Source organism: Triticum dicoccoides, chromosome 4A, assembly GCF_002162155.2.
Source record: "Triticum dicoccoides isolate Atlit2015 ecotype Zavitan chromosome 4A, WEW_v2.0, whole genome shotgun sequence".
Classification (NCBI taxonomy): Eukaryota; Viridiplantae; Streptophyta; class Magnoliopsida; order Poales; family Poaceae; genus Triticum; species Triticum dicoccoides.
Genome location: NC_041386.1, coordinates 355,458,634 through 355,472,160, shown reverse-complemented (window position 1 = coordinate 355,472,160; position 13,527 = coordinate 355,458,634). Strand labels below are relative to the sequence as shown.

Here is a 13,527-nt window from a genome sequence, read left to right as displayed (position 1 = left end):
CTAACCCTTGGATTCCTCTTCTCGGTGTGACTTTTGTGTGTATGTGTGTTTGAACCTTCTTGGATGTTTGGCTTGAGCAGTTGCTTTATAATATAAAGCGAGGCGAAAGCCTTTTTGGGTAAACAGAAGAAGAAGAAAAGCAAATAGCATAACCTAGCAAACTGACTGGAACAGGAAGGAACGATCAATACTGACTGGACGCTATATTTATTCTGCGAATAAATTGTCCACAGGCAGAGGCAGACAAAATTAAAATAACAAGATTGACATGTGCAAAACGCAACGTCATCACCAGCAGCCAATCCAACAGACTTACTTGATGATATTTGAATTCTTGTCTTGTTGTTCTAGTACAAAATTAGTACTACTACGATAGTACAGCAAGGAAGAAGAAACTAACTCAAGGGACCTCCCATTCTCAACCAAGCTGCAATATGATGGCATCGCTCGTACAGACTATGTTGCCTACTCCGTATTATACACACCGTCCATCTTGCATCAGGAGCATTCCCCAACCATTCATTGGCCTGTGGAAACACAAGACAATGTATATGTGAAGATTGACCTCCTGCAAGAAACTACTCCTACTCCTTAGCAGGCAGGGCAGGCAGGGAACACAACAGGTTAGGACAACAATACCTCGCTGCACTACCCCTCTGCCTTCACCTTCTTATGGACATTGCTGTGTGCCATAGAGCATTGTGCCCAGACTGCACCTCAAATATCAGCGACTGGCATCTTCCAGTAATTCCAGGTGTTGTAGTCCTCCTGGAGTCACCACCATCAGGTCAAGGTACAAAACACACTGATGAAACTCAAGTCAAGAATCAGAAAACACGACAGACAGACCTGCTCCGGTGGTGACGATAGAGGAGGGAACACCCGATTCACAAGAGCATGCAGGGACATGTATGATTTTGTATTTACCCGGCGATTCACAGCAACTTCACCCTGCACCAAACCACAAATATAAACAAACAAATGCCTTCACTTACTGGACTTTATTCACACTATGCAAATGCACATGCTTTTCATTTCTTACCTTGGGATTTATTATGAAGATCTTGCCCATGGGAATCCCAACCTTGAGGTAACTAAGCTCATCAGTATCTCTATTCCCAAATCCCGCATAGAAAGGATGCGAGTCAGGAGGAAATAGTGCTTTGATATCCTGTATGTATGCAACACTTTATTACTACATACTTGTCTTTTCTTCTCGATTTTATGTGTCTTAGGGACTAGTCAGTTACTCACCGCTAGGCATGAGATCTTGAATTCATGAGGAGCTCTTCTGATAACTGCAAAACAATGTCAAACAACGGTGGTTTCAATACTTAATTCACTTGGCACAGATCAAACAAAATTCAGCAGCCTCCAGATTCTTCAGCACTGTCCTCATCACTTCAGAAACTCAAACTTGGCACTAAAGAAAAACTGTGCTATACTAGTTTTTTAAAGTCTGTCCCTAATATAAAAGGCTAGTGCTCACCTTCTCTGTACAAAGATGGAAAGAGGCCATCAGGAGATATCACGACAGGGCCATCAGGAAGTGCTTTTCCGTCCTGAAATCCATATTGACACGTTGGTAGAATAAGATAGATCAACACTTGGCACTCATTATTAGATAATTGGGTATTCAACATATAAAGTATTATCACCACTTGTGACTTTAGGGCACAAACAGATGAACAAAGGGTGGGAGAAATTTTTAATACCTGCTTTAGGTTGAAAAGGAACTGTCTTGTTAGGTGGGCCTGTGAAATAGAGCGTGCACTTAGAAAAAGCAGGTGATATCCATTTTCCTGTGGAAGGCCATAAGAACAAACACAATTAAAAACATTTTAGGGGCAGCTTGCTGCAAAAATTCACACAGAAAAACAAACATATGCAATTCTTCAGGCATTTGGAGAATCTTCTGTAGTTGGAGAAAAGATGATATATAATGGATCAATTGCAACTGTCTTGAGCTATATCTGGGAATGAACTTTAATACTTCTGTCTTGCTGCATACCTGTATTGCAGAAAATAAATGAGCAACTCCATTTTGAGACCAGTCAACACCAACCATTGGCATGAACTGACCTAGAACATCAGACCTGCATTTATAGTTACAGTTATAAATATTTGAATGTATGGAATAAGAACAAATGCCCCTATTTTGTAGTGAACAAAATGCATATTTGAATGTTTGGAATAAGAAAAAAACTCATGTTCTTCCCTCCCTCTTGTAGGCAGATAGGATAAGTTCCATCAACCAAAAAACAGGACGTTATTTTTCCAAACTCTTTTACTTATATAGTACTACTTTTCATTTAACACAAAATGTCGTTTTAAAACTGAAAAGGTAATAAGAAGTTAATCAAATCAAATGGAGTATTTATAAATCATTATGTTCCTGGCATTCAGGAGACAGATTCAAAAAAAATGCCAACTGGATTTGCCCAACTCACTTGGTGATAGTTCCATCAACATCTGATATGACAATGTGTGCATTCCATTCCCATAAATATATGTGAGCATCTACCTGTCAAAAAGGCGGGGAGGATGAGAAACTGCATGGGCAAATCAAGTGTGATAATGAAAGAATGGCAACTAACCTGCTGTGTCCCAAGCATGGCAGTGGAGAAGGTAAATGTCACAATGTTCCTGCCCTCTCTGAGATGAAGAGACGCAAGTTCCTCAGATGTTGGAGTGAGCGATCGCACCTTCCCCTCCATCATCTTTGCACTGCGTTTATTTCTTTCTCCATCTGACTCGCTAACAGGAATGGACAAAGTACTCGCGACTGTGCTCTCACAAACTGGCTGGATGCTGTTAATAGTCCTCGTTCTTTTGAAACTAAATGGCCAGATTCTCCAGCTGCCACCTTGTGTTGTGCTTGGCTCAACTCGCTCCACCTTTATCATACCTTGGTGTTCAAAGAGCTGTTCCTCTCTAAAAGAAACCATCCCCCGTACGACAGGTGCAGCTACATCCCAGGGAAAGTAACGGCCAGAAATCCTAGCAACTAGCTTGTCGTTTCTTATCAATGACTGCTCCATGGCACGGAACTTCTCTAAGGTTATCTTCTCAGCATCAAAGGTTTTGCGCGCAGCATCTGCTCCCATGCCTTCAGATAACAAGTGCCTGCATAGGGATAATTCTACAAAAATGACACAGCTAGCGATTATTACACTGACACATACAATATTGCAGGCAACTAACAAAAGTAAAAAATGAAACTGGATCCAGTCCCCTGAAATTGATGAATATGAATATATCTACAAAATTCACTGCACATGCCACAGAACAGAATTATTACTAAGATTTAAGAGATAGGCATCACATTTAATCTGCAGAACAAAATAAATATCATTAAAGCCTACTATAGCGCACAGACGTATTAGCTCATATAGTAAAACAAACTCACCCACAACAGGGTTGAACGAATTGTCTTTCAGGTCATCAGAGTGCTTGTTATCAGGCACTGGACTGTTGATGAGCTCACACAGGCCACTATTTTCTTTTGACTCACTAGTGCCTTCTAGTTCCTGCTCTGAAAAGCCAGAGTTCTTACTCTCGACTTGATCAACCCCACTATTCTCACCATTGTACAGTGAGCGACTTACTTGAAAACCATCAGATCTTTCAAGATCATTTATGTGAGGACAGAGATTTGGTGCAGATTTGGCCTCCAGATTACTATCACATAGATGCAACTCACTTCCAGGAATAGGAATAAGGATAATCTCAGGCCTTGACAAATCAGAATGTTTTTTGGATGCATTTTCGAGATCAGTGTCATTCCCTCCCTCTTCATCCGCATCACCATCAGCTTCATCATGCACTCCTTCACATGCTGTTTTATTAGCTATTATATCATCCAGGGTCTTTCTATCAGCAAAACTTGTAGTGTCACTAAATTGAAACTGAATTTCATCTACAAACTCACAGAACGGCACGATTGTTTCTGCTTTATCCCTTGGGGCACTATTTTCTTTTGACTGACTAGTGCCTTCTAGTTGCTGCTCTGGAAAGCCAGAGTTTTTACTCTTGACTGGATCAACCTCCCTATTCTTACCATTGTACAGTGAGCGACTTACTCGAAAATCATCAGATCTTTCAAGATCGTGTATGTGAGAACGGATATTTGGTGCAGATTTGGCCTCCAGATTATTATCACATAGATGCAACCCACTTCCAGGAATAGGAACAAGGATAATCTCAGGCATTGAAAAATCAGGATTGTTTTCTGATTTATTTTCAAGATCAATGTCGTTTACTCCTTCATCTGCATCACCATCAGCTGCATTATGCACTCGTTCAATTGCTGCTTTATTAGCTATTACACCATCCATAGTCTTTCTGTCAGAAAAACTTGTAGTGTCACTAAATTGAAGCTGAATTTCATCTACAAACTTACAGGGCGGCACAATTGTTTCTGCTTTATCCCTTGGGTCCTCAGGCACAGGCACTAATTCAACTCCACTTGCGGAACTAGGTCTGTTTTCATTATCTTCCAAGTTGGCGTTTTTTGCTTCGACTGTGCTCAAATTGGAAAAATCAGAAATAATTGGTGAAAATTCATCTTCTAATTTATTATGGCAAGCAGATAAAGACACAAGTGCTTCTGCTTCGTCCCTTGGCTCGTCAGGCACAAGCTCAATGTCAACTCCACTTGCAGAACCAGATTGGTTCTCATCATGTTCTAGCTTAATATTTTCTGTGTCGACTTTGCTCAAACTGGAAAAATCAAAAACAGTTGATGAACCTTCACCTTCCACTTTGTTAGGGAAATCAGGTGTTTGGACAATGCACTCTCCGGGCCCGTCAGGCACAAGCTCAATGTCAACTCCACTTGCAGAACCAGATCGGTTCTCATCATATTCTAGCTTGATACTTTCTGTGTCGATTTTGCTCAAACTGGAAAAATCAAAAACAATTGATGAAACTTCACCTTCCACTTTATAAGGGACATAAGGTGTTTGGGCAATCCACTCTCCGGGCCTGTCAGGCACAAGCTCAATGTCAACTCTACTTGCAAAACCAGATCGGTTCTCATCATATTCTAGCTTGATATTTTCTGTATCGACTTTGCTCAAACTGGAAAAATCAAAAATAATTGATGAAACTTCACCTTCCACTTTATTAGGGAAATCAGGTGTTTGGGCAATGCACTCTCCGGTCACACTTTGAATTTTTGGTGGCTGATTGAAAGAAACATCATGTTCCCCATAGCATGTTTTAGTATTCACCGTGGAATCCTTTGCTACAGTGTCAGAATCATTTTCATGCACATAACTCAATATATCTATACCACCAGGAGCATCAGGAAATATTAGACCATGCTGACAAGCTAAATCATGAGATGAGCTGGTATTATGATCATTTGCAACAGTGTCCACAGAAATATCCATGTGATCATTGACAAGAGTACTGACAGAAATATCCTTATCAGGAAGATTAGCTTGGAAGGTTTGAGAACTAGAGTCATCAAAAACAGAAACTTCTGGAACACCCACGTTATACAAGTCTTCTTTATTGCTAGAACTATGATTTGACAGTGGCCTTTCCTTGACATATTCCTGTTCCAATCTTCCACTGGAGACTCTGGAACACTCTTCAAACTGTAGACCATCAGCCAATGAGATGCCTTCAGCATAATGAACTTCATCAGCCAAAATATTGGACACATCATATGAGCTCTCCAGAGTCTCCGAGGTACTTATAATGACCACTTTCTCTTGGCATGCCTCATGACCACAAGCAATCGATGAACCATCATGCGTTTCACTTGAAAAATATGTGGTTGTGCTAAAAGTTGGTGAATTCGCTTCTGTAAAATTTTGATTGAACTTGTCGGAATCAACAGTGACAAACTGTGAAACCACTTCACTTTTACAATCAGTAATGCCTGTTTCAATTGCATGAATTTCAAAAATGTCATTGGAAAAAACCTCCGTGTGCATTTCCCTTACTGTAACATCTTCAAGATTACCCTGCAACTCACCTTGAGTATCAACAGACTCATTGATACTTTTACCTGTATCCAAATCATTTGACAGATGTTCTGATCCTGGCCGGTCTATAGTTGACATGATCCCATCAGTCTTATGCGCACAAATGGCAACAATCTCCTCCTCGACACTAGTGGTTTGTATACAGTGCGCCTTTTCATCTCCTGAACTCCTCCTTCCTCCATGTGGGCTACCAACAGTGCTGTTCACATTCTCACAATTAGAGCCCATTGCTTTATAATGATCAAAGCTACAATCTGGCAATACCATTTTTGCGGTTTCCCCTTGATTACCGTTGCCAGCATCTCTCAGATGACTACTGGAAGGTTCATGATCAGAACTAGGAGCTTCCGAACCATGCGAGAGATTTGTCAACCACTTTGTATCAAGGAGTTCGGCTGCAATCTCCGCGCGCTCTAATGAGCACACGCTATCCACAGCAGGGGCATTATCCTTATTTGGTTTCCATCCAAACATCCGCTCAAGTATGGTGCTCTGTCTTGAGACTGTCCTCGCAGGCATCTTCCCATCCCCAGCACTGGCCTCCATGGTTGAGATATCACAAGAAGTGCTCTTGGACTTCCTTAACTGTGCATCCTGCATCGTCACCTCCCGTTCATCCCCCAAAGATGAAGTGGACACAACAAAATCCCCTCCCACAGTAATTGAGTCTGCATCCCTGAGAAAGTGAGCCTCACCATTGCTATCCAAGTACATGTGAAACCCGGCTTCGACACCATTCACGGCAATGTTTACCACCTTCTCCCTTGTCTTGAGAACCCCCTGGAACTTGCCAAATCGCACATACCATGGCGAGCTCTTGAAGCTGCCATCCTGCTGCTGCACAACAACTATGTCGACCGCACCACCAAATGGGTGGAATGGACCGGCGACACTGTACAAGACCTTTCCGACGGCATACATTTTGCCCACAATCTGGGAGCTTTTGCGCGGCACAGATCATCAGACCATGAAACACTGGAACCTCTAGCATGGGAATTCCGGGCGACCACGACCATCCATCTCAAAGAACAATCTTTTCACTCAATTAACAATCAGGAGAAATTATCAAGAATATGCACCTCCTAACCCTTATTGATTTCACCTCAAAACTCCAACCAGTTCTTCAAGAAATCGGGAACTTCCCAATGCCCCAATTCGGGATTGTCCCTGTCTACCTTGTGTCCCTGCTGAGAATCCGAACTTTACGACAATCCAACAAGCTAATGCCGCGGGATAAAATAAACAAACCACCTTGGCAGGATCGAAGCGACACCGCCCAAAAATACCTCTGATTTCGCCCCAGATTCGACGAATAAGAACACCCTGAAGAGATCAAATCTCATGGGTAATCTGAACCAGAGAAACAACAAACCAAGCTCACAAATCAGAGCTCGAAAAGAAAGGATCTGTCCACGATCCAAGCAAGAACCAAGATAACCGAGGAGGCTCGACAGAACTCACAGGGATTTGTGTATTAGGGATGGCTGATTACGGAGGTTCGTTAGAAGGAATTCGAGCGGGCGTGGGAGAGTATATCCCAGGATTAAATGATGCCGGAGAAGGGATAATTACACCCTTCACCGGCATAGAATTGTGTATCCTGATGACGTCGCCACTTTACTTATTTATATTAGGGAAACGCTTTATAGTCCGATCCCACGCCTCGTGTCAGACCTCTCAAAATCCAACGCTTCAAAATCCAACGCCTTGGAAGCAAAGCTATATATGAACCCCTACATTACCACAACCTTAGCAAGGGTAACGCCCATCGACGCTGCCTTCGCCGCCGCCGCCGCGGACTACATGGATCATCTCATTGGTGAGTACGTCGACGGGAAGCGTCTCCCCGTAAATGGGGAGATCCTACTAATTTCTACGACGCGATGATGCTGATCTATGAAGGCGGTGATTCTCAACACTGTTGTGATCTTGATCCACCAAGATCAACAACAATGGAAGTGCATGCATGCGCTGACGGTCGTAAGCGAGAGTTTGATGGTCAATCCCCTCGGTGAGCGGCCATGTGAGATCGATCATCTCACAATATCGACCTCCAACACTACATCACTCTCTCCATAGCGCCGGCAACGACCGCCACCTACTTGAAGTCGTTCCAATTTTCGTCGGCATCATTTCATCATATGTGGCATGTTTCCAACTTATATATAATATGTTTCCGTGTATATGTGTGAATGATTCGTTCCTCCACACAACTACGCCCAATGCATCAATAGTACTTGGTTCACGCTTCAAGAATTATCAAATTATGTTTCCAATGGCTCACAAACACATGAAATGCATCAATATCTCATGTGACATGTTTCAATCATCATAAAATTGTGCTTTCAAATACAACCACACACGCTTGATAGCAGAAACTATGAAGTATGGTTTGTAGTGTCGAAAGCATGTTTATCTTAAGATGGAAGGAAGCACATGATTTAGGGAGCTGAGTGAAAATCCTATATGTAGAAGCAACGGGATTAAAGAAAGTTTGCGAATATACTGGAAGCAAAATTAATTTGCAGTGCTTTAGATAGAAGTAAACTTTCGTTGCATTGGAGGTAGTGTCGACAAATACCAGAAACCACATATAGTGAAAATTATTGGGATAAAATAATTAATTTATTTCCCTAAAAGCTGTTATAATTAGTTTCAATAAATTAGCAATTGTGAGTGATTACCGGAGGCAATCAATCGGTCAAACCCCACATATATGGTGGTTGGTTTTAAATTTGGAACCTTCCACGTTTTGTGGGTTGCATGCAACCATGCATAATCCACCACTCATCTAGCCTGAATCCAACGGCCTCCCACTAGTCTGATAGGTAGGAATTATCAGTAGTCGGATGCCTAGTGTTGCCCTATATTACTTCTTGGATTGGATTGGTCATTCTTTTTTTTACCCTTTGTGTATTGATGCTACAGATTTTTCCTTAATTTGTAGCGTCCTACCGTATTTGGCAGCTACTCCCTCTCCCCAAATATAAGACCTGATTACATCCAACCTTATTACATTGGATGTAATAAGGTCTTATATTTTAGGAGATTGGAGCTTCATCCCACAATCTGGGAGCTTTTGCGCGGCACAAATTATCGGACCATGAAACGCTGGAAACTCTGCATGGGAATTCCGGGCGACCACGACCATTCATCTCAAAGAACAATATTTTCTCTTAATTAACAATAGGAGAAATTATCAAGAATAAGCACCTCCTAACCCTTATTGATTTCACCTCACAACTGCAACAAATTCTTCAAGAAATCGAGAACTTCCCAAGCCCCAAATTCGGAATTGTCCCTATCTATCTTGTACCTGCTGAGGTCCCTAATACACAAATTCGTGTGGGTTCTATCGAACCTCCTTGGTTATCTTGGTTCTTGCTTTGATCGTGGACAGATCCTCTCTTTTCAAGCTCTGATTTGTGAGCCTGGTTTGTTGTTTCTCTGGTTCAGATTACCCAGGAGATTTGATCTCTTAGGAGGTTGGATGTAATAAGGTCTTATATTTTGGGACAGAGGGAGTATTAATGTCATGCAAAAAGCCAAGGCCAGCTTTTGTTTAACACATTGAAAATATACTGGTACATGATATATTGATTTGGTATTGTAGATATTGATATTTTTCTTAATACTTTTAATCAACTTAGAAAGATTTGGTTTTTATCATTTATGCCAGTTGTTGTGTCGCGCTACTCAGTTTTGCCATTAGAAGTTACAAGTGCTAAAATTTGTCATCGTTCATTGAGATGCATGCTCAAAATGCCATTACATACCTCATAAATGTCATCATTTTGTTAGATTTTTGCTCAAAAATGCCATCAAACACCATTATTGTTAGATCAAACCCATTGACCATCACTACAAGAAATATGTCAACTAGTGACCTTCTGTCAGTGACCCTGGAAGAATTGGTCATAGATCTATGACCATTTCAGACCAATTGGTCAAAAGCTGTTCGGGGGGCTCCAAACCCTAAACTATAACGACCATTTCGGTCAGAAAGGTCGTAGTTTCCTTACACGAAATGGTCATAAAGCAGATAGCACTGCTTCGCTGCCTTATTTCTAGCTGATCATGACCAATATAGATGGTCATAACCTTCTAAATTGTGGTGGGTTGCTATGACTAGGCGCCACTTCATCAGTTTTGCCTATGTGTCATGTCCATGTGGCAGTTTTTGCCCTATGTTGTGAAGCAACCTATATTTCTGTCATTCCCAAAACACTTTGTGAAGGAAGTACCACTTTGGCATGTCCAAATGGTATCCATTTTCTACAGTGCTTTCCTATGCCCAAATAACCATCCTCCACCAAATGCCAGCTCAATCGATTCATTATTTTGAGCCCAGCTTCAACATTCGTATTAATGTCCAGTGTGGTACTTTGCAAAGCAAGTACCACCTACGCTCCTCCTTTTGAGCTGAAAATTTGTGAAGACGGTCTTCTTAGTAACTGGTCATCCTCAGCCAAAACTCATGCCCATTAGCCATGTGTATTTCCCGTACCGCTAATCAAACACTTGGCTGCTTATTCATGTTTGAGTATCGATCGGTCTCCTCGTGAGAATCTTATGTTGTGATTTTCTTCCTAGCACCTACCTGGGGAGTGCCCAACCCACTAGACATGCCTAGGCCGCCCAGAACACATGGCAATGCCACAGTCACGCGGTGACCCTGCAGCGGGCATGCGAGTTTACGCGCTCTAGAGTTGGGGCCCTCCACCACCGTCCAAACCTCGACGTATCGCCACCAAACCATGTATTTATGATTAAATAGGTACTTCTGTAACTAGAAATGATTTTTGGAAAAAATAAATAGCAAACTATGAGGCAGCTGCAGTTCAAATTTGACCCGCTTCCTACTGAATCGGCGGGAATTTGTCTTTTTCACACAAGGTGGATCAAAACTTTTTACACCCAACCATTTTGCCAATTGTGCATTAAATATGGCCTAGTATTTTATAAAATTGATTTGGTCCAATTTTGCAACAAATATATGGTAGGTCATTCACAAAAAACTCATTTCAGGCACTTGGAAAATGGAAAATGAATTTTCCGTGCACAGAAAATGAAAACTTCCTTAGGCAACATTGTTTGCCATTCCAAGATGCACCCTTGTGCACAATATGAGATCATTTGAACAAACTATGCCATGAAAGTGTCCATAAGATTGATCATTTGGCTTGAAAGTCATGAATCTTCACGCATGACAGGTCATTTCTGAGAACACTTTTTAAAATAATTTCTGTATTACAAGTTTATTATTTTTCTTGAAAACTTGGTCACATATAATGACACAATGCGAAGGTTTTCCAATTTTTTGATTTTTTTTGAATTTTTTATGCCCGTTTCAAAATGCGGTCAAAACGGCGGGCTTGATCGTTCCTAGCTAGTGGTTGAATCTTGGAAAAATTTTGATGTTTCTCTGATTAAATAGATACTTATGTACCTAGAAATGATTTTTGGAAAAAATAAAGAGCAAACTATGAGGCGGTTGCAGTTCAAATCTGACCCGCTTCCAACTAAATCGGCGAAAATTTGTCTTTTTCACAAGAGGTGGATCAAAACTTTTTCTACCCAACTATTTGATCAATTGTGCATTAAATATGGCCTAGTATTTTAATAAAATTAATTTGGTCCAATTTTGCAATAATTATTTGGTAGGTTCTTCACAAAAAAACCTCATTTGGGGCACTCGAAAAATGGAAAATGGCTCTTTTGTGCAATGAAAGTGAAAACTCCCCAAAGCAACATTGTTTGGAATTCTAAGATGCACCCTTGTGCACAATATGAGATCATTTGAACAAACTATGCCATGAATGTGGCCATAAGATTGATCATTTGGCCTGAAAGCCATGAATCTTCACGCATGATAGCTCATTTCTGAGAACACTTTTTTAAAATAATTTTCGTATTACAAGTTTATTTTTTTTCCTGGAAACTTGGTCATATATAATGACACAATGCGAAGGTTTTCCAATTTTTTGATTTTTTTGAATTTTTTATGCCCGTTTCAAAATGCGGTCAAAACGGCGGGCTTGACCGTTCCTAGCTAGTGGTTGAATCTTGGAAAACTTTTGATGTTTCTCTGATTAAATAGATACTTATGTACCTAGAAATGATTTTTGGAAAAAATAAAAAGCAAACTATGAGGCAGCTGCAGTTCAAATTTGACCCGCTTCTAACTGAATCGGCGGAAATTTGTCTTTTTCACCAGAGGTGGATCAAAACTTTTTACACCCAACCATTTGATCAACTGTGCATTAAATATGGACTAGTATTTTATAAAATTGATTTGGTCCAATTTTGCAATAATTATTTGGTAGGTTCTTCACAAAAAAACCTCATTTGGAGCACTCGGAAAATGGAAAATGGCTTTTTTGTGCAATGAAAGTGAAAACTACCCAAAGCAACATTGTTTGGAATTCCAGGATGCACCCTTATGCACAATACGAGATCATTTGAACAAACTATGCGATGAATGTGGCCATAAGATTGATCATTTGGCTTGAAAGCCATGAATCTTCACGCATGATAGCTCATTTTTGAGAATACTTTTTTAAAATAATTTCCGTATTACAAGTTTATTATTTTTCCTGGAAACTTGGTCATATATAATGACCCAAAGCGAAGGTTTTCCAATTTTTTTGATTTTTTTCGAATTTTTTATGCCCGTTTCAAAATGCGGTCAAAACGACGGGCTTGACCGTTCCTAGCTAGTGGTTGAATCTTGGAAAATTTTTGATATTTCTCTGATTAAATAGATACTTATGTACCTAGAAATGATTTTTGAAAAAAAATAAAGAGCAAAATAAAAGGCACCTGCAGTTCAAATTTGACCCGCTTCCAACTGAATCGGCGGAAATTTGTCTTTTTCACCAGAGGTGGATCAAAACTTTTTACACGCAACCATTTGGTCAATTGTGCATTAAATATGACCTAGTTTTTTATAAAATTGATTTGGTCCAATTTTGCAACAAATATATGGTAGATCCTTCACAAAAAACTCATTTCGGGCACTCGAAAAATGGAAAATGAATTTTCCGTGCAAAGAAAATGAAAACTCCCTTAGGCAACATTGTTTGCCATTCCAAGATGCACCCTTGTGCAAAATATGAGATCATTTGAACAAACTCCCTTTGATTTGGTTCAATTTTGCAACATACATTTGTAGGCATATAATTTTTTTCAGAAATTTGGGTCCAAATTTTGGATATTTGAGCGTGCGCCAGCCAACCAATGAGAAGCGAGCAACCACGTCCACGCGGATCACCAAGTTGGACACGATCTGAGCCATCCATCACGCGCCCATCCAACGGATCTTCTCCTGAAAGACCAAAACCCTAACCGACCTACCCACCCACCCACCCTTTCCTTCTCCAGATCCAATCGAGGCTGTCGCGTCGTCCTCTCCCTTACCTAGTCTCCGCCACCGCCTCCATCCCCACCCACCACCGCCGCCCCCACCCCACCGCCGACCTTGTCTCCGCCATCCCCCTCCCCTCGCCTTCATCCGGCATGCGTGCGT

At 41.0% G+C, this 13,527-nt stretch overlaps 1 protein-coding gene across 3 annotated transcripts; it reads right to left on the bottom strand.

The window, feature by feature from the left end:
- Window positions 1-178: 178 nt before the first annotated feature.
- Window positions 179-7,620, bottom strand: LOC119285913. 3 transcript variants are annotated; one of them, XM_037565241.1, is made up of 13 exons: window positions 7,461-7,620; window positions 7,286-7,349; window positions 3,410-7,183; window positions 2,598-3,142; window positions 2,451-2,524; window positions 2,012-2,096; window positions 1,716-1,802; window positions 1,490-1,562; window positions 1,255-1,298; window positions 1,043-1,171; window positions 850-951; window positions 640-768; window positions 179-527 (listed from the first exon to the last, which is right to left on the bottom strand). In XM_037565241.1, exons 3-12 carry the CDS (start codon window positions 6,918-6,920, stop codon window positions 718-720), a joined length of 4,701 nt encoding a protein of 1,566 aa, XP_037421138.1. In that variant the 5' UTR covers window positions 6,921-7,183; window positions 7,286-7,349; window positions 7,461-7,620; the 3' UTR covers window positions 179-527; window positions 640-717. The 3 variants fall into 3 exon arrangements, with proteins under 3 accessions (XP_037421138.1, XP_037421137.1, XP_037421136.1); XM_037565240.1 differs by having other exon boundaries at window positions 3,410-7,349; XM_037565239.1 differs by having other exon boundaries at window positions 3,410-7,620.
- Between the last annotated feature and the right edge of the window lie 5,907 nt (window positions 7,621-13,527).

Excerpts from the sequence above, each read along its gene's own strand:
- LOC119285913 (XM_037565239.1), bottom strand. The coding sequence starts at position 6,920 with ATGTATGCCGTCGGAAAGGTCTTGTACAGTGTCGCCGGTCCATTCCAC. Across the intron at positions 3,143-3,409 it reads TTCGTTCAACCCTGTTGTGG|AATTATCCCTATGCAGGCAC; the intron begins GTGAGTTTGTTT and ends TCATTTTTGTAG. Across the intron at positions 1,803-2,011 it reads ATTTATTTTCTGCAATACAG|GAAAATGGATATCACCTGCT; the intron begins GTATGCAGCAAG and ends GGCCTTCCACAG.